Source organism: Heptranchias perlo, chromosome 2, assembly GCF_035084215.1.
Source record: "Heptranchias perlo isolate sHepPer1 chromosome 2, sHepPer1.hap1, whole genome shotgun sequence".
Lineage (NCBI taxonomy): Eukaryota > Metazoa > Chordata > Chondrichthyes > Hexanchiformes > Hexanchidae > Heptranchias > Heptranchias perlo.
The window spans coordinates 117,557,887-117,583,410 of record NC_090326.1 but is presented as its reverse complement, the minus strand read 5'-3'; the positions used below and the strand labels follow the sequence as shown (position 1 = coordinate 117,583,410).

Genomic DNA, 25,524 nt, shown 5'->3' with positions numbered 1-25,524 from the left:
GTGTTTTTGGAGTTATTTCCAGACACTCGACGTGTAGTTTAAAATAAATGTGAACCAAGGCGAGCAGGAGAATGAGGTTGCTGTTATTGTTTTGATGGCTGTCAGAGTGTCCACTGGTGCCCCCTCCCCCTCACTCCTCCCCTCCCCTCGCCTCTTTTAATGTGTGTGGTGTCCCCGCGGTCATGTGATGTGACTCCCCCTCCTGCTCCGCCGTCTCCTTTGTTGTTTCTGTGGCTCAATCCCCCGAATCCGCCCGTGTGTCTGCGAGGAGAGGGGAGGACAACAGGGGAGGGGAGGGGGAAAGGGGGGGGGGACGGGACAGCGGGAGAGAGAGAGAGGAAAACATCAACTCAACAACTCCTCACATTTATTAATAGCGTTCACTTCAAATCGGGGAAGAGTCTGAGGAGCTGTTTTGAAAGAAATAGAAGGATAAAAGCAGAGAGAGAGAGAGAGTGAAGAGAAGAAGAGGCGCCGGGATTGTGCAGCACCGAGAGGGGATGGATGGTGCGAGGAGGTGATGCTCCAGGAAGGACGAGCGCTTCTTCTCGCTGACTGAGGAGCTGCCGCCGCCCGCCGCTGTCGCCTACTTGGCGTGTGTTGTGTGTCCTCCCTCCCTCCCTCCCTCCCTCGGATCCTCACAGCGGGGCTTGTTCGCCTTCAGTCCCGTCCAGTCATGGTGATGCCAGAGTTGTTTCACCCTCTTCAGCGCAGGTTGGCCGGACCTTCGCCCTCGTCGGCCGTGTGTTGTTGCCTCTGGTTCTTCGCCGTGCTCGCCGTCACCAGCCTGCCGGCAGGACTGGCCGCCAACCCGCTGTCCAGTGCCGAGTGCCAAAGCGGCAAAGGCAAAGGCACCAACTGCTCAGGTGGGTGAGAAACAAAGAACCGGGAGGTGGGGGGGGGGGGGGGTGAAAAAAAATACTCAGCCCGGTGCCCGAGAACAAAGAGGATGAGAATTAGTTAACCGATCAGAATGTGAATCTAGACTTATCATTGCGTCTTTTCTTTTTAAGGGGCAGTTGTAGACAGAAAGAATTCCTGGAAAATGTGACAGATTGAATGTAGCACTTGGGTGCTTTGATGTTGCTGAGGGACATTAATATGCTCTTTGAATGGATGTTGCATAGGGGAGTAGCAGGTGCATTAAAATCGCCTGGAGAATACCACCCCACCCCCATCATCCCCAACCCACCCTTGGCCAGCAATAAGATTGAAAGATGGAGCATCCCCTAGGACTTCACGTGACCTTCACCATTAAAAATTTAACAAAAGGTCTTTTTTTGTTCATAAAGAGCAAAACATTGACCGAGAAAACTGGAAGCTTGAAATGGTCCGTTGGTCAGAAATACCACCAAAATCATGAAGGTTTTTTTTTATAGCATATATATATATATATATATATACACCAAGGTGAAATCTTCAGTAAAACCTTTGACTTTTTGCCATTTGATTTTTGTAGGTCAGTATTACACGCAATATGGAAAGGCACTTTAACTTAAGCTCCTAATTTTAATGTTTGCAGAATGTGAACGAGTTTTCTGTCGGGCCATTATTCGTTAATTTAATGTGCAGCCCTCAAAAATAATTTTAAAAATCCCCGCCGTGATGTGGTCTATATAGCGAGCCAACCTTGCATGTCTGCCTTTACAGTGCGAAGCACAATGCAAATTTAACACTGAGGTGTGTTCGTTCACAAGCAGTCCGTTTCAACTGCTCAGTGTATGAGATCCACTATAACATCTCCAGTGTATAAATACAGAATCGAATCAATGTTTAGGGAAATGTGTTCAAATGCTATATTGCTTTCGTAGTTGAGAATTTATTCAATTTAATTTGTTTTTCTTTTTCTGGTGCTTTAAATATATATGCTTGTATACTACAGTTCGTGAGGAAGCGGGGTTTGCTATTTTAAAGGGCAATAACATGTAAAGAGACGGTGATAAACAGGACATACTAACGACTTTTGTAAGTTTTTTGTTTACTTGCTTGATCCGTGCAAAATTCTGAAGTATGCATTGTATCACATAGATTGGTAATAACCACTGCCTGGCGGAAAAAAAAACTCGAAAACACTCATTGCTACTTATAGACAATGTTTTGCAAAGCAAACTTTTATTATACGTTAATGAAGTTCTCTTAGACAAAGGATTTGCTCACAGAAAAAAAGCAACTTAACCTAGTTGAATCCAACTCCGATAACTTTTTTCTGTGTCCTTTCATTTCCCCACATTGGCTGCTAGTTTATGCCTCCATCCACTAACGGTTTATGTCCTATCATGGTCACCTGACTGCATCGCTACACCGACTTCAAACCCTTCATGTTATAAAGTCACCTGCAATTCCTGCAAAATAACGGATTAAACAGACAAAATAGAGATCATACATAACATTTTACATGTTTCTATCAATACTTTTAACACTAAACATTTGCCGGGGCCTTTCATTGCCCCTTTTAGACTCTAATCTACCTTATTTGTACACATCCAAGAATCCAAAAGTAATCAAGAATCTAACTGACCAATTTCTCTAAAGTTCTCGGTACCTTTTTTGTCATTCGTTCATGGGATGTGGGCGTCACTGAGAAGGCCAGCATTTATAGCCCTTGAGAAGGTGGTGGTGAGCCGCCTTCTTGAACACTGCAGTCCGTGTGGTGAAGGTTCTCCCACAGTGCTATTAGGTAGGGAGTTCCAGGATTTTGACCCAGTAACGATGAAGGAACGGCGATATATTTCCAAGTCAGGATGGTGTGTGACTTGGAGGGGACCGTGCAGGTGGTGGTGTACCCATGTGCCTGCTGCCCTTGTCCTTCCAGGTGATAGAGGTCACGGGTTTGGGAGGTGCTGTTGAAGAAGCCTTAGCGAGTTGCTGCAGTGCATCCTATAGATGCATCCTGCAGCCACGATGCGCCGGTGGTGAAGGGAGTGAATGTTTAGGGTGGTGGATGGGGTGCCAATCAAACGGGCTGCTTTGTCCTGGATGGTGTTGAGCTCCTTGAGTGTTGTTAGAGCTGCACTCATCCAGGCAAGTGAAGAATATTCCATCACACTCCTGACTTGTGCCTTGTAGATGGTGGAAAGGTTTTAATGTACTAACGTTAACAATAGGTTAGTAAATTCAATTTTAATTAACATTTAGTTGGTAAATTGTTAAAATAATTGAGGTATTGATGTAATTTATAACAATCCTGATCTGGTGTATGAATTTCTTAGGGAAGTAGTAATTAATTTTAAAGGATTTAACTGTGCATATCAGAAAGTTACTCTGTGCTACATGGGTTCCACATGCCTTTGATATATTTTCTAATTGAGAAACCCAGGTTACCACCAAGGTTGGAAATAATCAAAAGAAAACAGGGAATCAGGAAGGAATGAATGGGTGACACTAAATTTTGGTTTTAAATGGCAAATTTATACATGAAATGCCATGAATGTGGGAGGGAGGGAAGACTGAAGGAGGTAGGAGTTCTGAGGCCCTAGGAAAAATAGTTAGAATGGTAATCTGCAATAAGTGCTGGATTCAACACAGTGAAGATGTAGGGAGAAGAAATAACACAAAAGGTGGTATGTTGGCAGTTTAGAAGAAACAAGTGAGGAGAGATTAGAGGAGCAATCATTATGATTGTATTAATGAAATGAAGCAAAAGTTTCCAGTGGAGACAAAGATTGGAGTTAGAGGTGAGGGATGGATCTCTTATCAAATGACAAGCTTTTCCATCCAGAAACAGCCTCTCAAACATGTGAGCAGTATTCAAGCCTTGGACTTATATTTTCTAGAGAGTTAAGAGGCAAACAAGTATTTGTTGGGAAACTGGAAATCAAGTTTCTTGAAAGTAGTTTTAGCAATGGAGAAGAAGTGATAGGTCCAATTGAAGTCATAAAAAGTAATGAGGCCAACAATATTAGAACGTGAAAAAATGACAAAGGTAAGAAATGATAGATCACAGAATCATAGAATTATCGAATCGAAGGGGGCAACTTTCATCCCTGTTTTCAGATGGCAACAGGGCAGTAACACTTTGAAAATCGTGGAGCTGAATTTATTACCCCTTTCGCACTCGTGATCATCCCACCGGCATTTTCAATGGGGCTTTCACATGAACAACCCAGGTGCCCATCGGTTTCGGGGGAGATCTATTTATATTATGCAAATTGGGGTCCTACACCCCCGATGCAATTTTGAGGAACCAATGGGCAGAGTGTGTACCTCACATGCTCCACCCATTGGTACTAGTAATGAACAGCATAACCAGTGGTCATTAAAGGGACCGCTGCAAGCCACTTCAAAACCAGGTAAGGTGCTTATTTTTTTACAGATTATTGAGGGGCCAGAAGGCGCAATTGCCCATCCGATGTCCTCCAAGGTTAAAATTGGCCACATAAAATGTATAGCTTATTCAACCCATCGTGCCTGTGCCAGTGCTAGCTCTTCAACTGAAGAGCTAATCCTATTTCCCTGCCATTTCTCTATATCCTTTTATGTATTCTTATAAAAGATGTTGGGTAGATTTGTGAGAGTCATGAAGAAACTGTGTCTTTGAAGAATTGAAAGAAACAAGATACAGCTTTCTGATCTGAATTACAAAACATAGGGCATGCCTACTGGGAAAAGAATGCATCATGTGATTGCACACAAATTATTGATGTGCTATCCATGTAAAGTAGTTTCCATGCCAAAACCATTTTTTAATTTAGATGTGTGACTTGCCGAAAAACAGCTATTGTACAATGCTTATTAAAGGTGGATTATCATAATATTAATGGTACTCCACATATAAATCTGTCATTTCTAAGCCAAGGTGTCACATTAGACTGTAGATAGCCTACAAAATTAGTACTTTTGTTGAAATCTATGTATACATTATGCAATTATGTTTTACATTTCTTTAATGCGGAAATGCACAGTATTGTGGAATACAAACTGTCAAAAAATAACAGACTTTAGAGTGTGACAGCTACTCAAAGAAAGAAGAAAAAGGCAAAGAGAGAAGCAGAATAGGATAGAAAGAGAAGCAAAAAGAGGTAGGGAGAGAGAAGCTGAAGAAAAGAGAAAGGGAAATAGAAGAGACGAGAGATAGAGAGAAACAAACAGTAACATAAAGACAACAGAAACAAGTAAGAGAGAAATTAAATTCTGCTTCTTACAATGTACAAAACCATGGGAAATTGATTAAAAATAATAATTGTACAACACAGCAATAATAATCTATTCATGTAATGTAATAAAAATAGTATGTGTGCACATATTTCATGCCCATCATGGTAATGCATTTTTAGAGGAAAACAAAGGATTGGGAGCATAAGCTTAATGGAAAGATGTTGAAGAATGTGGAGGAGCAGAGAGACCTGGGGTTCAAATACATAATTCCATGGTAGTGCAAGTGCAAGTAGATAAAACCATAAAAAACCCAATGGCTTTTTGGGTTTTATATATATAGGCATAGAGTACAAGAACAAAGAGGTAATGATAAATTTGTAGAAGAAAGAAAGAAATTTGTACAAGGCAGTGGTTAGGCCTTCGTAGCAATTAAGAGTATTATGTGCAGTTTAGGGCACCCATTATAGAAAATAAATTGAAATCATACAGACGAGATGAGAATCCCTACGTGGCCAGTTTTCGGTAAAATATTAAGATGCCTACGTGGCAAAGAAGCAGAATGCAAAATGGTTAGAAAGGGTTAATTAGTTAGTAACTGAGATTGGTACAGGTGGCCTGGCCTCCTGCTGGGCCATATGTTTGCGTAGTCAGCAGGTTTGCATTGTCTTATCAATGTAGAGTCTTTGATGTGATTCAAGGACTGGTCTGAATGTCTCCATGTTTATGGAAGATCAATATAGGTAACGAGCTTAGCCAAAGTTGAAAGACATTCCAAGTTGGGAGATAAGGAACAGGAAAGAACATTCCAGGTTGGAGGTGAGGAAGTATCCCCTTTGATGTCTAACAGCAGCATGATCAGCACATGGACGATCTATGATTGGCTGGCAATAATGTAACCTCGCATGGCAACCTATGCCCGGCTTATGATTGGTGTTGACCATCGTTAAGTATGTTCCAACCCCTATTGATCTGTATAAAAACGTGTGGATTTCTGTATGTTTCTTGTTCTTGCTCTGCCAGCATAGAGGGACTCTATCAGGAGTCCAAATCAATGCTGCAGACTAAGAACCCTGCTGTTAAAGTTGTGTTGAACTTTAAAATGTATTCGACTCAGTTTTTACTGAACCAGACTGAGGGGAAAGAATCCGGATCGTCAAGATGCATAGATATACCAGTATGATATCAGGGATAAGAAACTATAGTTATTTGGCGAGACCTCAGATACTGGGACAGAAAAGGCAAAGAAGAGGTTCAATAGAGATTTTTTTAAATTATGAAGGGTTATAATAAGGTGACTAGGGAAAGACTATTTCTTTACGGTTGGGGAGTTATTGCCCAGTCATTATCAATTAAAAATTGTCATTAAAAGAGAGAGGATATAAGTCAGGAAAAATGTCTTTATACAGAGCTTTGTTAGAGTATGGCATGCTTTGCCACAGGGAGTAGTTGAGGCAGAGACCATTGCATCTTTTTAGGGAATGGCAGATAAATATTTGAAGCAGAGGAAGATACAGGACTATGGGGAGAGAGCAGGGTAGTTGAATTGGTTTTCGATTGCTCTAGCAAAGAGACGGCACAGACGTATGTTTCGGATGCCCACGAATGACTTCCTTTCGTGCTGTAACTTCTAAGGTTCTATAATATCATGTCACACATAGTTATAATGAAATTTATTCTGGGCAAGTTTCTTGCATTTGTTTGGCTGGTATACAAAAAAAGAAAGAAAGCCAGTCACTTGTATGAACAGCAAAAGTCTCCAATCAACAGAAAACACATTATTAAAACATGGGTATCAGAACGACAGTAGCCAATGACTTAAAAAAATCTTACCAGTTACAATTAGAAAAAGAAAACGGAAACCAGTCATTTGATCCTGGTTTCTGACTTGTAAACTCTGAAATTTCACCCTGAATAGATCCCTCACCAAACAACTAACTTCAGATTGAATTGAGCCTCTATTTTCATAACAATGTATCTTTGTGGCCTTAAAATGATACAGCTCCACCTTAATAGAATAAACATTGGGGCAGATTTAACCAACTCTGCCCACTCCTTCCAACCCTAGTATCACCACGATTTCCTGTCCCAGGCCACTAACATGGCCTGGGGACACCCACAGCACAGACTCACATTTGGCAGGGTATAACACCAGTAGATAGGGAAGGAAAATGAGACACAGCTGCAAGCCTTTGAGGCCTACAACCTGCAGCTGTATGGTGGACCTCGGACATCAGGACCTTCTGTTTGCCAATGGAGATCGGCAAACAGAAGACCCTAATTAGACTTTACATCCGGAGGGGAGACAAAATAAATTGCAGGCAGTCCTCATCAGAAGTGTTCGGCCTGCCCCCGGGATCCCCACAGATCCTATAGGAGCATGTCACAGAGCCGTGCTGTTTAGACAGGGTCGTCAGCAAGTGGCCATACAAGGAATTAAGATGTAAGGTCTTGAATGCCTCCTTGCACCTCATTTACATGCTTCCAAGTGATGTACATCTATTGTAGGTGGAAGCCAATCTCTGCAACCCCCAAAGAGAAACCAGGAAACCCCAGAGCAATGTAAAAGGGGAAAAGACCCAGTAATCCAAGCCTTGAGCTGTTTTTTTTTAGGGAATTGGATGTTCCCTGGGGGAGAAGGCCAGGAAAACCCACCCTCTTGTTTAGTAAATGTTATAGCATGGCTTTATAATATGGTTGTTGTAAAGCAACCTGCCATCTGGTCTATTTTGAGCAACACTACAGGAGATTCACTAATATATAGTACATACAGTCCAAATTACAGAGCAGTAATAAAAAAAATAATAAATACAGGCAGCACATAATATTAATATATTAATTAATTAATAATACAGCCACAGCTGCATCGTCAGGCCCCAACCCCTCATCCCTTCCTTATCCCAGACCCTGGCTTCAATATGCCAAACTCAGCAAACCCAGACCCTGGCTTCCAGTTTCTTCATGCAGCTGTAACAAGGTGATGCACACCCCTGCCTCCACCCACTCACAGAGAGACAAATAGGGGGTAATTTTAACCTAACCCACTGGGCGGGTTCAGGTCGGACACCTGTTTTATACCCGATCCGATTTTACTCTCCATTGATTTCAGTTAAAATTACCCCCATAATTCCCGCAGCCATCAGAGTTTTGGAGCTCATGGTTCACTTCCAGTTCTCTAATGCAGATGAAAAGAAAAAGAGGAGCACTAGACATTCAGAAGAAACACAGAGATAAACATACAGAGAAAAGGGAAAGTGTATGAGAGACATACAGAGTTATTAGTAAACAGTGGGGTCGATTTTAACTTGTATTGCCTGGTGCTACGGGTGGTCATAGCCTCAAAATGGGGTTGGTAGCTTTACCTCCTCATTAACCCCGATGATGAGGCCAGTTTCATTTGAAAAGGGTCTACCGATGTGCACCTGAAGCACCTTCTTGGTTCAGGCAGTAGGCTACCTCAATATGCAAATCGGGGCCCTGGGCCATTTTAGGTTGGAAATGGCCTGAGTGTGCATCATGCGTACTCCAATCATTTCTACAGGCAATGGAGGAGAAGAGGTCCAGCAAAGATAAATAAGGAATTATTTTTGTGGGGAGTGCTCCTCTGGGCCACACATAAGTATCAGAGCTGTTGCCGCACCGGCACCCCCCCACCGCGATGGTGACAACCCCCACATTTACCTTTCTGCCAGCAAGGGCGGCCCGATATTGGTAGGCCTGCAGCTCTCTGGTCCATTAATAATGAGGCCGAAGTTGAAAATCAATGCCGCTTCTTCACCGAATGTGGGTGACTGGTCGTCCACTCTGCCGGACGGTGGCCCTAAACTCAAAATTCATTCCAGTAGATTCTCCAATTTACAACGAGCAATGCCATGGGAGACCCGATGTATTATATAAAACAATGGCTACCACAGAGTGGGATAAATACTGTAATCTAATCACGGGAATCAAATTGATGTTTATAAATCTATGCGTGTCATTTCCACAATTCATGATTTATTTGAACCTCTTGATTCACTTATAGGATCTATTACTAAGTATGTAAACATTTTTGTCATTTTTTAGAGTTCTTTGTTTCATGTACAAGGTGAACATCAGGCAGTGTTTCATTTCATTGGCAGAAGGTCAACAGACCATGCTACGCATTGAATAAAATTCATTCACCACTCATTCCAGTAGAACCCACACATAATAAATTCAGACAAGATCAAATCCTGCTTTAGTTAAAAGATTTCTATGCATAAAATCATTCACTCCAATATAATTTATTATAGATAAATTAATTGCATAAGCTCAAATATTCTTTAAGATGCAACTTTTCAAGCATAATATTCGTGTAGCATAGCTACCCTGAGAAGTAAAGTTATTCAGATTTCTAATCTGTATACTAATTTTCTAGTGTCTGCTCACCGTTACATTATTCCATAAGACAAAAGGTTTTGTTTTCCAGAGGAAGGCGCACAGCAGTAAACTGATGAGATTATGATGTTACTTTGTATGACTCACTGCTTGATTTTCATTAGTCGTAAAGAATAGTGAACCAAGGGACTTGAAAAGTCAGTGACATTTCTACTCGGTTTTTATTCACAGGGTTTGTTTTTGGATAAGTCCATAACACCCCTGTTTACAGCTACCATTCCTTCAGCCCTGAGAATTCTAATTGTCAAGGTGGATTCTTGCAGCCACAGTGCAGCTGGCACAGATTATCTGGGAATGAAATCATTTTGAAAATTAATAATTGCACAAAACATTGTATGGAAAAGCCTTCTATCTTTTTTATAGATATCTATTAGTGCAAAAAAGCAATTAATCAGAACCCGATTGTTTTTAATGATTTGAGCCAGTTGTAAAAGTTATGTTAATGATTCAACCCAACAAGACATCTATGTGCAAGCACCCGAAAGGAGCATTACCAACCTTTTGTGATTTCTTGCCATGCACAAGAACTTTTAACTATTCACTGTTATCTGCTGCTGATGAAAATGCAATGATATGACAACCTTGTGAGACTGCAGCATTTTCAAAATTCCATTTAATGCTGTGTGCCTAGTCAAATGGAACATTTTACTTCCATGAAAAACACACCCGTGAGCCAATGTTATAAAATTAGTATAGGTAGTTTAATAACAAAGGAAATTTATTGTTTTGATTGTGGTTGTGCATAAGCTTGGAGTTCTCTTTTAAGTCTGCCACATCAATGCACTTGGTAAGTGCAGATAAAGCTGATGAAGGATTGTTCACCACTGTTAGCATGTACAGTGCAGTGGTGCAATGTAGAGCCACCAGCTACATCTGCGTTTTTTTTCTTTTTGTAGCCGATTTGAAGATCTCACTTAAGATAATACTTTTCTTTGAAATTGCTCATATTGGAACTAGCTATGTACAGTTTGAAAATAATGGATTCAAGCCATGCACTAAACTCACAGCTTCTGTCTGGCGCGAAAAAATATATTTTATCGAAGTGAATCTTTTGATATACAGTTGCCAGAGGATACATCAATGTGGAAGCAGTAATAACTAAAGCAAAAAGATAAAACATACGTGGAAAGTTGCTTCAAAGTCAAAGATCAATACGTAGCTATCAGAAAATTTGTCGTACTATACTGGCGTTTAGGGATTTAGTTGTGCTGCTGGAGGAACTTGGTCCCCACATGTCCTCAGTCATAAAACAGTGTTGTAAATGACAGCCCAGTACTCATGTTTCACCATCCCTAATGCAAGAATGGAATATTTTAAGAGAAGTTAATACAGATTAGCCAACTTTGAGTTGTTTACATATAATTTTTGCTCTTGGCTGTAATTATCATTAGCAAAAGTATTTTTTCCCCCTACTACCATTCACAGTACATTGGCTGAATATTTCAGGTAACCATGTGCAGGACTTGAATATTTTTTTTCACATGCACTTGTGCCCTTGGCTGTATCATCATTGGTAAACATTTTGTTTCAGCAGGAAAAATATATTTTTTCACCATCAGAAATTCTACAACAAAGCTGATTCTGCTATACCACAAAGTAAAGTTGTTGCTAGTGTGATGATAATTACCAGTCTGGTTAAAAATAAAATGTAATCACACTTCCTGTGAACAGTGAAGCCCAAGTGTGTGTGTGTGTGTGTGTGTATGTGTGTGTGTGAGTGTGTGTGTGTATTTTATTAAGTTAGCTTTTCTTCCCCCTTCCCTTTCTGAGTCTTCCCACACCAAACACCATCATCAGCTGAGTTGGGTAGTCAGTGACCTGTTCTCAGGACTCTTCTAATGCTCTTCTGTAGCTAGGAGAAGCTCAGGAGTAGCCTTGGAGAATTGTTTGATTTTCACTCTCTTTGATGGTTCTGGGAAATCGCACCACACTGGGGTGGAGATTTGCTATGATAGGCCTTAGGGACCTCGTGCAATGGGAGGAAGAAAGCAGCTGGCGAGCTGCCTAAAGAAAATGGATTTTTTTAATCTGGAGTTTCGTGCTGCTGCTGGGGCCTGAGCACAACCATGCTTGGCTAGCTCTTGGGCAGGCCCCTTAATAATCCTCCGAGCATCCCTATGCTGACCATTGAATGCTGAATGACGGGGCCTAACAGGTGGAGGCCTTGTCTCCCTCATTTCAATTTCATTAGCATACAAATAGGTGCATATTAGGGTGCTGGGCCTGTGCCTCCAGAAAAGGATGAAGATGGAGATGTGGCAAATCACGCCCCCAAGCAGATTTTTAAATCTGTCCACTAGTGGGGGCCAAGCCAGATAACTTAGGCTACCATCTGCTCCTTATGACACAGGTGAGACAGGAAATATATCATGTGGAAAACTGTGGGCAACAGGTCATATCCTGCCATTTCCTGGGATATTGTATTGGTATATCAAGTGGCACTGCTGTACAATACTGGCCAAAGAGTATATTTAATTGTTGATTGTAGACTATTCAGTCCAATTTAAAGGTATCTTGGAGATGTTGTAATTTGTGCTGTGATATTCTACTGGACTCAACTTTGGGGGTAATTTTAACTTTTATTGCTGGATGAAAACGGGTGATAGAGAATCGGCAGCCCGTTTTACACCTCACTCATGACTCCAATGGAAAAGAAAATTAGGAGAGGAGTAGAACAAGCTGTCGATTCATACAATGAAATCAGGATTCTGTTATGTACGTAGGACCCCAAAGCCAGTTTTAAGGCCGACTGGGTGGATCGTCCACTGTGGATAATCTGCTCAGTAGAACCTGTCAACCAAGAAGCGGAGGCCCTCAGAAGAACATAAGAACATCCCCTTAGGTCTGCTCCGCCATTCAATTAAATCATGGCTAATCTGCACCTCAATGTAACTTCATTTACCCTTCTTTGCTCCATATCCCTTGATACTCTTACCTAACAAAAATCTATCGCTCTCAGTCTTGAAAGCTGCAATTGCCCTAGCATCCAAAGCCTTTTGGGAGAGAGTTCCAGGTTTCTATTACCATATGTGTGAAAAAATGATTCCTGATTGCACTCCTGAATGGCCTAGCTCTAATTTTAAGATTATGTTCCCTTGTTCTTGATTCTCCCACCAGAGGGAATAGTTTCTCTATATCTACCCTATCAAATCCTTTTAACATTTTAAACACCTCAATCAGATCATTCCTCAGTCTTCTATAGTCAATGGAATACAAGCCAAGTCCATGCATACTGTCCCCATAATTTAACCTTCTAAGCCCCGATATCATTCTGGTGAACCTGCGCTGCACCCACTGCAAGGCCAAAATATCCTTCCTGAGGTGCGGTGCCTAAAACTGAATGCAGTACTCCAGATGGGACCTGACCAAGGCTCTGTACAACTGAAGCATAACTTCCTCTCCTTCCTATTTCAGCCCCCTTGAAATAAAGGCCAACATTCTATTAGCCTTTTTGATTGCTTTTTGTACCAGTCCACTGGCTTTTAATGATTTGTGTACTTGAATTCCCAAATCTCTTTACTCCTCTACCATTCCTAGTTTCTCACCATTTAGAAAATACTCTGATTTATCTTTCATGGGTCCACAGTGGATGACCTGACAATTGCCCACGTTGAACTCCATTTATCATAGTAGATGAAAAAAATATATTTGTGGGGCAGAAGGAGCAGCCGTGAAGAAGATCTGTGGAAACCCCAGAGAAATGGTGTAAACTCCGTCATGACGGACAATTGGGAGAACCTCTGCGGAAATTTGAGCCCTTTGTCTTTATTGTCAATCCCATCCCTCTTCTTAGCTGATCACTCAGGCCTACTCTGATGGTGGTACTCTTCTTATTCACTTCAACCCTGAGCTGAACTTCAAACCTCACATCCATTCCATTAACACGACTGTCTAATTCTACTTGTAACATCAGTCACCTACATCGTTAACTCACCCCGCTGCTGCTAAAACACTCGTGAACGCCCTCTCCTCACCAGTGTTCTATGTAAACTGCAGCTCATCCGGAACATGCAAAAATACAAAAATGCCGGACAGGAAAAGACCAACATGTTCTCTAGCATGTCACATATAGCCGTGATGCCTTATTCATCATGATACAGACACTCACTATGAACCTGGAACCATGTAATCTTCTGAGAGGTGAAAAAACAGATAAAAGCTTAGGCCAATTAGGTGAAAAAAAATCATGAAAATTCCTCTCCGACCCCTTTAGGTGATCGAAACTAGTCTAGGAGACCACATTGGCCCTGACTTATATTATCTACCTCTTGTATGACGTGATCTCCTTTCCAGCCTGAAATAGTTCCAGCTTTCTCTTGAAAGTATACAGCGAATCATCATTCACCGCACGAGCTGGCAATCTGTTCTACAGGTCTACTGTTCTCTAGGAAAAGAAGAACCTCCTAACATCCAACCTAGTTCTGCTATTGCATAACTTGTAAGCATGACCCCTGGTCCTTCTTATTCAGCTGAAATAATTTTTCCACATAAACATAATCTAGCCCCTTCATTATTTTGTATACCTCGATCAAATCGCCCCTCAGCCTATGGTTCTCTGAAGTGTACAGTCCCAGCTCTTTCAGCATATCAGGATAGCTAAGGGGTTTTGAACTGACAATCAATCTTGTGGTGCTTCTCTGCACCACCTTCAAAGCTCAATAACCCCCACCACATGAGAGAACCAAAACTGGGCACAGTTTTCTAACTGAGGCCAAGCCAAGGTCTTGTGCAAGAAAAAACGTTATGTTTGTTTTGTAGTGAATTGAGGAGAGTGAGGTGAAAAGGTTTAGGGAGGGAATTCAAGATCTTAGGGCCTATATTCGATGGCGGGTGGGGGGGGGGGTAATATCTGAAGGCACTGCCGTCAATGGTCAGGCAAAGTCTGGAGGTAACAAAAGCATGGATGAGGATTTCAGCAGCAGATGGGCTGAAACTGGGGCGGAGACAGGTGATATTACCGAGGTGGAAATAGGCGGACTTTATGATGGAGAGGATGTGGGATCAGATGCTGAGCTCAGGGTCAGATAAGGCACTGAGGTTGCAAACAATCTGGTTCAGCCTGAGACAGTGGTCAGGGAGGAAGATGGAATTGGTGTTCAGGGAAGGGAGTTCAGGTTGCATAAAAATGGCACTGCTAAGGGTATTCAATCTTTTTAGTGAGATAGATAGATGCATCAAATAAATCTGGCAAATGTACATCATAATATTTAAAATCATTCAAAAATATACCAAGTTTTGTAGATTATACCTGTGCAATGTCATGTCAAATTGCTGCTACAGCTTGTTTTTCTCTTTCTTGAATTCCTTCTCTCTACCTCTTATTCTTTCATGCAGTTTCTATCAGGAAATATCTCCCAGCCTGTCTTGTTAATTTGTGTGCACCCGCTGCTTGTCAGTAAACCATTAGTTTGTATTTTAATATTCTCACAGGCACACAGATTTCCTTCTTTCTTCCAATTCACTGTATACATCTGCAAGTTCCACAATGTAAAACTGACATCCCACAAAATTTTAATTAAATTCACACTGAAAAAGTTTCTAAAGTCATACTTCTCATAAGAAAATATATTTCATGGCTACCGATGCAATACCTCATTTTATCAGGCTTTGAAAGATTTCTTTCACCACATCACTAACTGTAGTGATTAAGAACTTTCAGTCATGCAAGATGGTTTTAAACCTACACCACAAAGTTTCAAAGCTGCTGGTGCAGTTTTGGCAACCACAAAAATAATCTATTTTATTTTTTAGTCAAAATTCTGTGGAAGGTTTTTTATAACATTTTTCAAATATAACATGCAAAGTGTGTATTCAAAAAAGATATGATACGGAGCAGACGCTAACTATAGTAAAGTCATCCCAGAGAGCCTATGGGGGTGAATTTCCTTGCCGTTTTTAGCGTATTTCCGGGCGTAAAATCGGCAAATAAATTTGTGTGGCAGGAAAATTGGCTAGCAGATATTTCTGCTGTTTTTTTTGCCATTAAATTTTTTCCCCCTGAGACCCCTCACGCTTTTTGGCCCTTCCGCCCACCACGTCCCGCATTTACACATATTATAACGAGGGCCAGTGGCACTGCTCCGAGTTTCCTGCTTTTACACTCGCAATGCACTCAGGATAACTTAGACCGAGAATTATAAGGCGCAGCTGTAGCCGGGATCTGCCGGGAGAGGTGGAAGTGAGGTGTTCCTGAGCCTGAAGACACTGCAGGATTTGACTAATGATTTTTGCAGCTGGGAAATACTTTTTGCATTGTTTGTTTGCCATCCTGCCTACATACACTTGGATTTGGTTCTCACTGCTTCTGACAGGGTCATACTATCAGCAGGTTTTCGGCACCCCTTACCCCAGTGAGGGCTTCTTAGGATCAGGTATAGCATGCCGCATGGCCATACATTTGTTTGCCATTATAGTGGTGGAGGAGGAGCAGCACAGAATGGAGCAAATGAGAGTCAGGCAACATTTAGGAAGGACACAGTCCACCAGATATTACCTCTCCCATAGAATATACAGGCAGCACAGGTCATGTAAGGACCTTACTGAAGAGATATGTATTAGAAGAGTGCGCTTCACCAAAGAGCATGGCAGCTTTATCATCTACTCCATAAGGACCTGCAACCACTTATTTGCCCATACTGCTCTCTGGCTTTGAAGGTGACCACTGCACTCAACGTTTATAACATAGGCTCATTTCAGGCAGCCATGGGCGATCTCTGTAACATCAGCCATGCTGCAGTATGAGCAGGCATTTGTCAGGTTACCTTTGCGCTTTACAGGAAAGGTGTCAAATTCATCACCTTTGGGATCACAGTAAGGCAGCAGCGAGATAGTTTCATAGTGTTGTTGGCTCTCCCAAGGTCCTGGGTGCAATCAATGGTGCCCACGTTACTTTGTGTGCTCCCATAGAACATCCCCTCAACTGCCTCAACAGGAAGGGCTTCCACTCCCTCAATGTACTGATTGTGTGTAACAACCTGCAGAAGATCCTACATGTCAATGGCAGATATGCTGGAAGTTGTCACAATGTATTCATCCTCACTGACCTCTTCAGGGAAGAAATCCAGGTTAATGGATGGCTTGTGGATGACAAGCCTACCCCCTGTTCCCATTGATAATGACCCCAGTAAGAGTGGCCTAAACAGCCGAATAGGGGCACTACTAGATTGGTCACTGCCTGGACACATCGGGAAGGGCTCTTCAATATGCTTGAGATCATGTGTCATGAATTGTTGTAGCTTGCTGTGCCCTTCATAACTTCGCGATTCCAAAAGGGCTGGACTTTGACATTGCTGGTGAGAAGGCCCTGGAGCCTACATAGAAATATAACTAGGTTACAACACGGAAAGAGGCCATTCGTCCCAAGCAGCCTGTGTTGGCGTTTACCCCTATATGTGAATAAATGGTCCTAATGACATTTGCCAACCCTGTTCCCATAGCTCTTCATATCTTTTTCCTTCATCCACCTATCCAATCTAATCTTGAATGATGACATTTCCACCGAGCTCCTTCTGCTCCGCTGCCCTAACTTTGGCGGAAGTGTGGCAGAAACCCTGGCCCCGATTTTAACTTCCTCCACGTGGTGGAAACCGTGCAGAGGTGGGTGGGGGGGGGAGTGCAGTTAAAATGAGGAGAATTACTTAACCCCTGTCATCCTGCTGCCTTTCTGTTGGGTCCCAATATTAACCTACTCCTTTGAGTAGGCGAGCTGGACACCTGCAGGAAGGCAGCAAAGTTCTTCTTTAAATATGCAGACCAGGTCCCGATAAAGTCATCGGGACCCAATCTGCAATTTTAGTCCGAGGCCTGAGCGGGAGAGCAGTGACAGTTTCCCCATCAGGCCAAACCTGTTAGGAGGGATATCTTGGGCCAGTCGAAGCCCAGGCAGGTACGTTTTTAATATTTATTTTAGGTTTTCTTGTGGGACAGCAGTGCTTCTCCAGGCTTCCCAAGAAAGCCTTGGGCCTCCCTTACACTGGGCTCCCCCCCACCCCCCCGCAATCGCCTTCGCCCCCTCATCCCACCCCCCCCTTACCATTTACCTGACTGCCAGGAACTGATCCCGCAGATCCCCGGCTGCGGCCACCTGCCTGCGATCTTCCGCACTCCCGTTGTTCAGGTAGTGCAGTTGGTGGGGTTCGGGCGGGACTCCAGTGAAAGTTATGGTACTAAGGCCCAGATCGACTGGGCCTCCATGTCCCCGGACAGCCCGGGAGTGCTGCCCGCTTTGGGGCTCACATGCACCATACCCACCTGCCCATTAAAATCAGGACCCCTGTTTAGTCTGACGTTACAGCAGCAGAGCAGGAGAAGCTCCTAGGAAGTTCACCCCATGGTTTCTGCCTCAACCTCTAACCCTGGAAGTGAATTCTACAGCCTCACAAATCTTTGTGTAAAGAAAGTTTCACTTGCTCTCTGTTCTAACTCTCTTACAATTAAACTTGTATCTATAGCCCCTCATTCTAGACCCCTCAACTATTGGAAACAGTTTGCTTCTATATACCCAGTCCCATCCTTTACAATTTAAACATTTCCATCATATCACCTTGTAATCTGCATTGTTCCAATAGTTCAAATGTTTCTTCATATTTGTATTTCCTCATAGAAGGGAGCATCTTATTCTTCCTATAGTATGGAGCCCAATACTGCACACTAACTGAGGTCTTATTAAGGTTTTATACAGGCTTATCTTTACCTCTTGGCTTTTATATTCTGTACCTCCTGTGACAAAACCTAGAATTCCATTAGCTTTTGTTACAGCCTTAACAGCCTGAGTGCTGCCCAGCCTTAACAGCCTGAGTGCTGCCTTTAATGTCCTAAACCCTTCTGCTCTTTCACAGCATCGAACCTATTTCCATTCAGAATATAATTGCTGTTGTTTTTTAATACCAAGATGTATCACCTAATACTGACATTAAATTCCATGTACTTTTTTAACCAGTTTCCCCATCTTACAAATTTTGCAGCTTCCTTTAGTTTTCTAAAGATTTAATTTTAGCTCCTATTTCGGTATGTGCAAATTTTAACATCAATCCCGCTAAGCCTATATCCGAATAATTGGGTCAATTTTAACTCTCAGTGGATTTGGGGTGGGTTAGGGGTGGAATGAGTGCAAAACGCACTCATTAGCTCAGATTTCAAGCTCGAGGTATTTTAACTAGTGGGCCTCATTATCATTTGATTGGCGGGTTTCCCACCCGATTGAGTCGGGAACGGGAAGCCGGCCCACTTTTATCTTGCAATTTCCGGCGGGCCTGTAGATGCCTATTTAAAGTGGGATTGCACCTCTTTACTTCTGCAAGATTGCTGCAAGGAGTTTATTTTGGAGAATTGAGTCGGAAGCATGCTCTCAGGTTCTCTGAGGCCTCTCTGGAACCACTGGCCAAAGAGCTGAGGGCGAGGTGGGGAGTTCTATTTCCCACGGATGGGAGGAAGATTGTGAAGTATGACATGCACCAGGCCTGGAGAGAGGTGGCTGAGATTGTGAGCTCCAGGAGTATCATCTCCAGGCCCCGGACCCAGTGCAGGGAATGGTTCAATGACCTCACAAGAGCAACAATGGTGAGTTCGGCTCTTTATTTCTCCATCTCTCTCAATGACACCTGGAAATAGTCATTCCCACCCCCCATCCCCCAGCAATCTGGACAATTCCCTCCCCTAAATCACATCCTTCATCACCCATCACAGGGGCACACTATACTGCCTCTAACTCTCATTACAAACATGCACTCATCTCTTCCTTACTCCCTTCACAGCAGCCACTAGCAGCATTCTCTTCTCACATGATAGCCTTTGCAGAATCAGCATGACTCCTTCCTCACTTCACACTCCAGCCACTCGCTTTCCATTCAACAATTCCTCATCGTGCTTGCATCCTTCTTCTTCCCATTCTCAGCAACTGCACTACCAGCAGAAGTCCCACACATGTGCGCTCTCTTTATCAGTGAACACTCACAAACTCTCGCTCTCTCTTTCTGCAGGAGAAGCCAGTGCACAACACCAGGGAGGAGCAAGAGTGGGGGAGAAACACCCAACTTGATGATCCTCTCGGAGCTGCAGCAGCATGTTGTGGAGATCAGTGGCCCCTCCAGAGCTGGGGCCTTCTCTGAATGAGGTTTCTGAATATTACTTGTACCTCTTCATGTATCTTTGGAAAACACTCATTCAATCAGATTGACAACATCAAGCTGTGTTGTGAAGCCTGTAATCTGCTACTGTCCAGCCTGTCAATGCCATTCTAACTCTTGTCCCTTTTCTCTTTTTTCTAGGTGCTTCTCAGCAGCAAGATCCTGCAGAAGAAGACACCTCAGAAGAGGACAATCCTCTTGAGAATGCACTGTCATGCGCTCTGTCCCTCCCAAGCACCAGCACAGAGATTGGCATCTTGAGTGGTATAGAGTGATTTAGAGGGGTCTGAGCATGGTCAAGCACCCAGCATGAGTGAGCAAAGGCAGATAGTGATGGCAGGGACATCCCAGAAGATGGCTTGCTGGAGGATAAGGTCCACTTCCAGCTCTGCTGAGGGGGACAGATGTGGACTTCAGGGGTACATACTTGAATAGAAAACTGCCTCTCACAAGCAGTTATACAAGGTTCTGGAAGGCCTGCCACACATCTGCTCCCTTGCCACCCCCTCAACCAATACCCACCATGGAGCCGGAAAGCCAGCGGGGCCAGACTGCCACGGCAGAAGTCAAAGTGTAGCAGTCTGCAGCTGGTCCATCACCCAGAAGTCACGAGCATCTCAAGGATTGCAATATGAGCAACAGCAGCCTTCCACCAGTTTTGTTGAAGGCACTGGGAGAGCATTATGTATGAGCGGTAGAGTTAATTAACCTTATCATAAGAAAAGCACTACAAGTTGACACTTGGGTGAGAAATGAATTCAAAAGAATTTGGCACTTTGGTCTGCATGTCTTTTCATTGCAGATTCTGTGTCTGCATTGTCAGTATGTCATTGGTATAAAGGTTGGCTGAATAGTTTCAGTGTTCTTTAATGCAGGATTAACGGAGTAGTGAACGGGGTAACAAGGACAATTTTTCAGGTGTCCTGGGTGCAGGATGTTGTGCCCCAAAATTGGTCTTTTTTGCAGCCACCTTGTGCTTGTAAAATGGGTGCGACGAGGACCAATTTCTACCCCCACACCTATCCAGGCACCTGAACCTTTGCTTCAATAGCCCAATAAATAGTGTGCTCAATGATGTTCCTGGTGGTCCCATGGATGTGATTGTACCTGAGCTGTTCAGGAGTGGTGGGTTGCAGAGAGGTGTCATCATCCATATATGGAGGTGGTAGCCCTTGTCCCCAAGCAGCCATCCTGTTATTTTCTTGGAAGGGTGGAATGGTGGGGGAATGGATGTGTGTTGCAGGATGAAGGCGTTGTGACAGCTGCCTATGAAACTGGCAAAGACTTGCATGATTCTTCTGCGGTGGTCACAGACCAGCTGGACATTAATTGATCACCGTCAAGAGCAAATCTTTTTCCATAGGCGACGCAAATCACCGTGAGGAAGTTCACCCCCTGTGTATACACATACACATATACTTATTTATAAGTGTGTATCACTGAGGATCAGTGGTACTTTCACAACACCACCCATGTAATTTTTTAACGGATGTTACAGTTTGGTTTCTCTATAATATGGCAGTGCATGGTCAGAACACTTGGCAGAAGACTTAGTACATGATTTAATAACTGAAAACTTTTTTCAGAAGGTGATAGAATTTTCCTTTTAAGAATGGGTTAAAATATCTTCCAAATTACAACAGATGAATTAGAAAAATGTTGCAGTTTCTCAGAGGTCTGGCTGGACGATAATCTGCTGTCCTTTGTAGCTAAATCTATTCCTAGACTGCTAGATGTGTAATGCTTAGAGAGTCCTTTGAGACCAAATGGGCCCACAGAACCTCTGTACAGAATGCAGTAAAGTGCCAGACTCTAAAGTCTTTAATAGCAAAATATCTTGCAACTTCCTGAAAGCAAAATATTTTTCAAGGAGCAAGGGAAAGGGGCCAACTTTTCTGTACAGGGGGACAATTATTTTCCATTCCAGAGCTTTCAACTCAAATAGTTAAAAATGACATTTTGACCTTGTTAAAATTAATTCATGCCCCTTACATTAGGTACAGCTTATTCTGTTCTGCCCAAATTCCAGATTATTCACAAGTGTATATTATTTCTCCTGCCTCAACCCAGCTAAACACTGTACAGAGCACACTTCAAAACATTGATTCCCCAAGGCAAGAGGCAAGCTATAATTCTGGGATAGATCAAAACGACTTGCTCCTAAAGGTGGCTAATGTAAGGAAAATGCCTGGAGTTGAGGTGATTGATGTGCAACTAACCTGTATTCTGTAACCTGTTTTCCAACGAAGAATTATATCTGAGATCATGTAGTCTGCGTAACATAAATTATTTATGCTCAGTTAATACAACCCTAGACTTATGAGAATTTATGGCTTTCCATTTATGCAAGTTTACATAATTAAACTTGTCCAGTTGTAGTTACAAGTTTATATGTGTATATATACACTATGTATATTATTTAAAATATCCAAGGATATAAACTAATCTCTACAGCTAATTTTACAGAACCACGATGATGTATTCACTTTTGCTATCTGTGTGAATGTGCGCATATTCCTATATATTTATGCGCAAATCTTCGTTCTTTTTCCCTCCAGTATTTGTGCCCTTTCTCTTTTCTTAAGTGACCAAGAATCCACCAATTAAACTTTTCACATCAACGTTATTCACTTATAAAATAAGCTACTACTTTGGATATTAAACTCAGAGGGGAGTGGGGAATTTTCAACTTCGGTCCAAAACTGTCGTGAGGCCCGGGCCTCATTTGAATATTACTGGCAAGCTGCAGGTGCCAAATGGGCGCTCCGTTGCAGCTCATCGGTGTTGGACAGTAGAAAATCTCCTGGCTTCTGCACATGAATGGTGGTGGACAATTAAACAACTAACGGGAGGAGGAGGTTCTGTAAACATCCCCATCCTCAACGATGGCGGAGTCCAGCATGTGAGTGCAAAAGACAAGGCTGAAGCGTTTGCAACCATCTTCAGCCAGAAGTGCCGAGTGGATGATCCATGTCGGCCGCCTCCCGATATCCCCACCATCACAGAAGCCAGTCTTCAGCCAACTCGATTCACTCCACGTGATATCAAGAAACGGCTGAGTGCACTGGATACAGCAAAGGCTATGGGCCCCGACAACATCCCGGCTGCAGTGCTGAAGACTTGTGCTCCAGAACTAGCTGCGCCTCTAGCCAAACTGTTCCAGTACAGCTACAACACTGGCATCTACCCGACAATGTGGAAAATTGCCCAGGTATGTCCTGTCCACAAAAAGCAGGACAAATCCAATCCGGCCAATTACCGCCCCATCAGTCCACTCTCAATCATCAGCAAAGTGATGGAAGGTGTCGTCGACCACTCGGCTCCAGACCTCATTACAGCCTTGGTCCAAACATGAACAAAAGAGCTGAATTCCAGAGGTGAGGTGAGAGTGACTGCCCTTGACATTAAGGCAGCATTTGACCGAGTGTGGCACCAAGGAGCCCTAGTAAAATTGAAATCAATGGGAATCGGGGGAAACTCTCCAGTGGCTGGAGTCATACCTAGCACAAAGGAAGATGGTAGTGGTTGTTGGAGGCCAATCATCTCAGCCCCAGGACATTGCTGCAGGAGTTCCTCAAGGCAGTGTCCTAGGCCCAACCATCTTCAGCTGCTTCATCAATGACCTTCCCTCCATCATAAGGTCAGAAATGGGGATGTTCGCTGATGATTGCATTGTGTTCAGTTCCATTCGCAACCCCTCAAATAATGAAGCAGTCCGAGCCCGCATGCAGCAAGACCTGGATAAGTGGCAAGTAACATTCGCGTCAGACAAGTGCCAGGCAATGACCATCTCCAACAAGAGAGAGTCTAACCATCACCCCTTGACATTCAGCGGCATTACCATCGCCAAAACCCCCACAATCAACATCCTGGGGGTCACCATTGACCAGAAACTTAACTGGACCAGCCATATAAATAGTGTGGTTACAAGAGCAGGTCAGAGGCTGGGTATTCTGCGGCGAATGACTCACCTCCTGACTCCCCAAAGCCTTTCCACCATCTACAAGGCACAAGTCAGGAGTGTGATGGAATACTCTCCACTTGCCTGGATGAGTATAGTTCCAACAACACTCAAGAAGCTCGACACCATCCAGGACAAAGCAGCCCACTTGATTCGCACCCCATCCACCACCCTAAACATTCACTCTCTTCACCACCGGCGCACTATGGCTGCAGTATGTACCATCCACAGGATGCACTGCAACAACTCGCCAAGGCTTCTTCGACAGCACGTCCCAAACCCGCGACCTCTACCACCTAGAAGGACAAGAGCAGCAGGCACATGGGAACAACACCACCTGCACGTTTCCCTCCAAGTCACACACCATCCCGACTTGGAAATATATTGCCGTTCCTTCATCGTCGCTGGGTCAAAATCCTGGAACTCCCTAACAGCACTGTGGGAGAACCTTCACCACACGGACTGCAGCGGTTCAAGAAGGCGGCTCACCACCACCTTCTCAAGGGCAATTAGGGATGGGCAATAAATGCCGGCCTAGCCAGCGATGCCCACATCCCATGAACGAATAAAAAAAAAAGAATTGGCCGGACGGTAGGCCTGTTGAGGGTAGGGGGGAGGGGCGAGAATGACTGGCAGCATGCCAGAAGATTTTTGAGGGGCCAGGTAGAGTCTCAATGCGGACCTCACAAAAATCTTTAAAAAACGCCCAAAAAATTGACTCTTCCTATGAAGCCTTCAGTGGTTCCTTTAAGGACCTGCAGTTAGGCTGCTCAACACCCGGCAGAACTGGGGCTAGCATGCATGGCACATGCTCCGCTCAATATTAAATTAAAATTGCAATTGAGATCCTACAACAGCCTATCTGCTTTGCGTGGGAGTGCTGGGTGCCCGTTTAAAGTCTTGCTGAAAATTGAATCAGGCGGGTAAATGGGTATCCAAAATGACCAGCAGATTTTGCTTTGGCGGTCACCCTTTTTTTTAGGTTAGAAATTGGAGTCTTGCTTCTGAAAATTCTCCCACCCCACCCGCCCACCCCTCCATCAGAGCCTGTAAAGTCTTTCAAAATGCAGCTGGGTAGACGTTTTGATGTGTGGAACAAGAGCTTAAACTTAAGGCAACATGATAGTAAAACACTTTTGATTTTGAAAATACAAAAACTCGAGTTTAGCAACCGTAGCATTCTGGCTGCAGCATTGTTTCATTCGATAGAATTAACCTAATTAACCTAATGGCAAAGCAGACTTTTTCGCAGGGATGTCAACACTGGGCAAATCCTGAGTGTAATATTTTTAGTCGTGAGTCAGACGCAATGAGGTATGTATTTGCTAATGTGTTAACATTACTGCATTCTAAAATAACTCATTGTATGTGAAACACTTTGAGATATTTCTGAGAGACAATATTAGCCACTAAATAAATGCGAGATTATCATGTTATGCTCCTCTAGCTCTGCGACTTCACTCGTAGCAATACTTGTACCTCCAAGACGCTTATTGATCATCTTCATTTTAAAGTGAGAACAGGTCATTAAAATTCTTCATTAAACCTGTCCCAAATATTGGAACTATCTCCGGATGTTCCAAAGTGCTTTACAGCCAATGAAGAATTTTTGAATTGTAGTCACAGTTGTTATGTCGGGAAATGTGGCTGAAATTTGCATACAACAAGGTCCCACAAACACCAATGACATAATGACCAGATAATCTTTTTTTATGTTGGTTGAAGGAAAAGTATTAGCCTGGACACCAGGAGAACTCTCCTGCTATTTTTCAAATAGTGCCATGGAGTCTTTTACATCCACCTGAGAGAGCAGACAGGGCCTCGGTTTAGCACCTCAGTACCTCCAACAGTGTAATCACTGTAGTAATGTAGGAAATACAGCAGCCAATTTGTGCACAGCAGGGCCCCATAAACAATAATGAAATAAAT

At 43.2% G+C, this 25,524-nt stretch overlaps 1 protein-coding gene across 1 annotated transcript in view; it reads left to right on the top strand.

Annotated features, from left to right (window-relative positions):
• The first annotated feature begins 295 nt into the window (after positions 1–295).
• LOC137342349 (tomoregulin-1-like) overlaps positions 296–25,524 on the top strand; it is a 224,748-nt gene continuing 199,519 nt past the window's right edge. Inside the window, exon 1 of the mRNA XM_068006288.1 lies at positions 296–866. Coding sequence (XP_067862389.1) covers positions 677–866 — 190 coding nt within the window. The 5' untranslated portion in view covers positions 296–676. The remainder of the gene's footprint in view (positions 867–25,524) is intronic.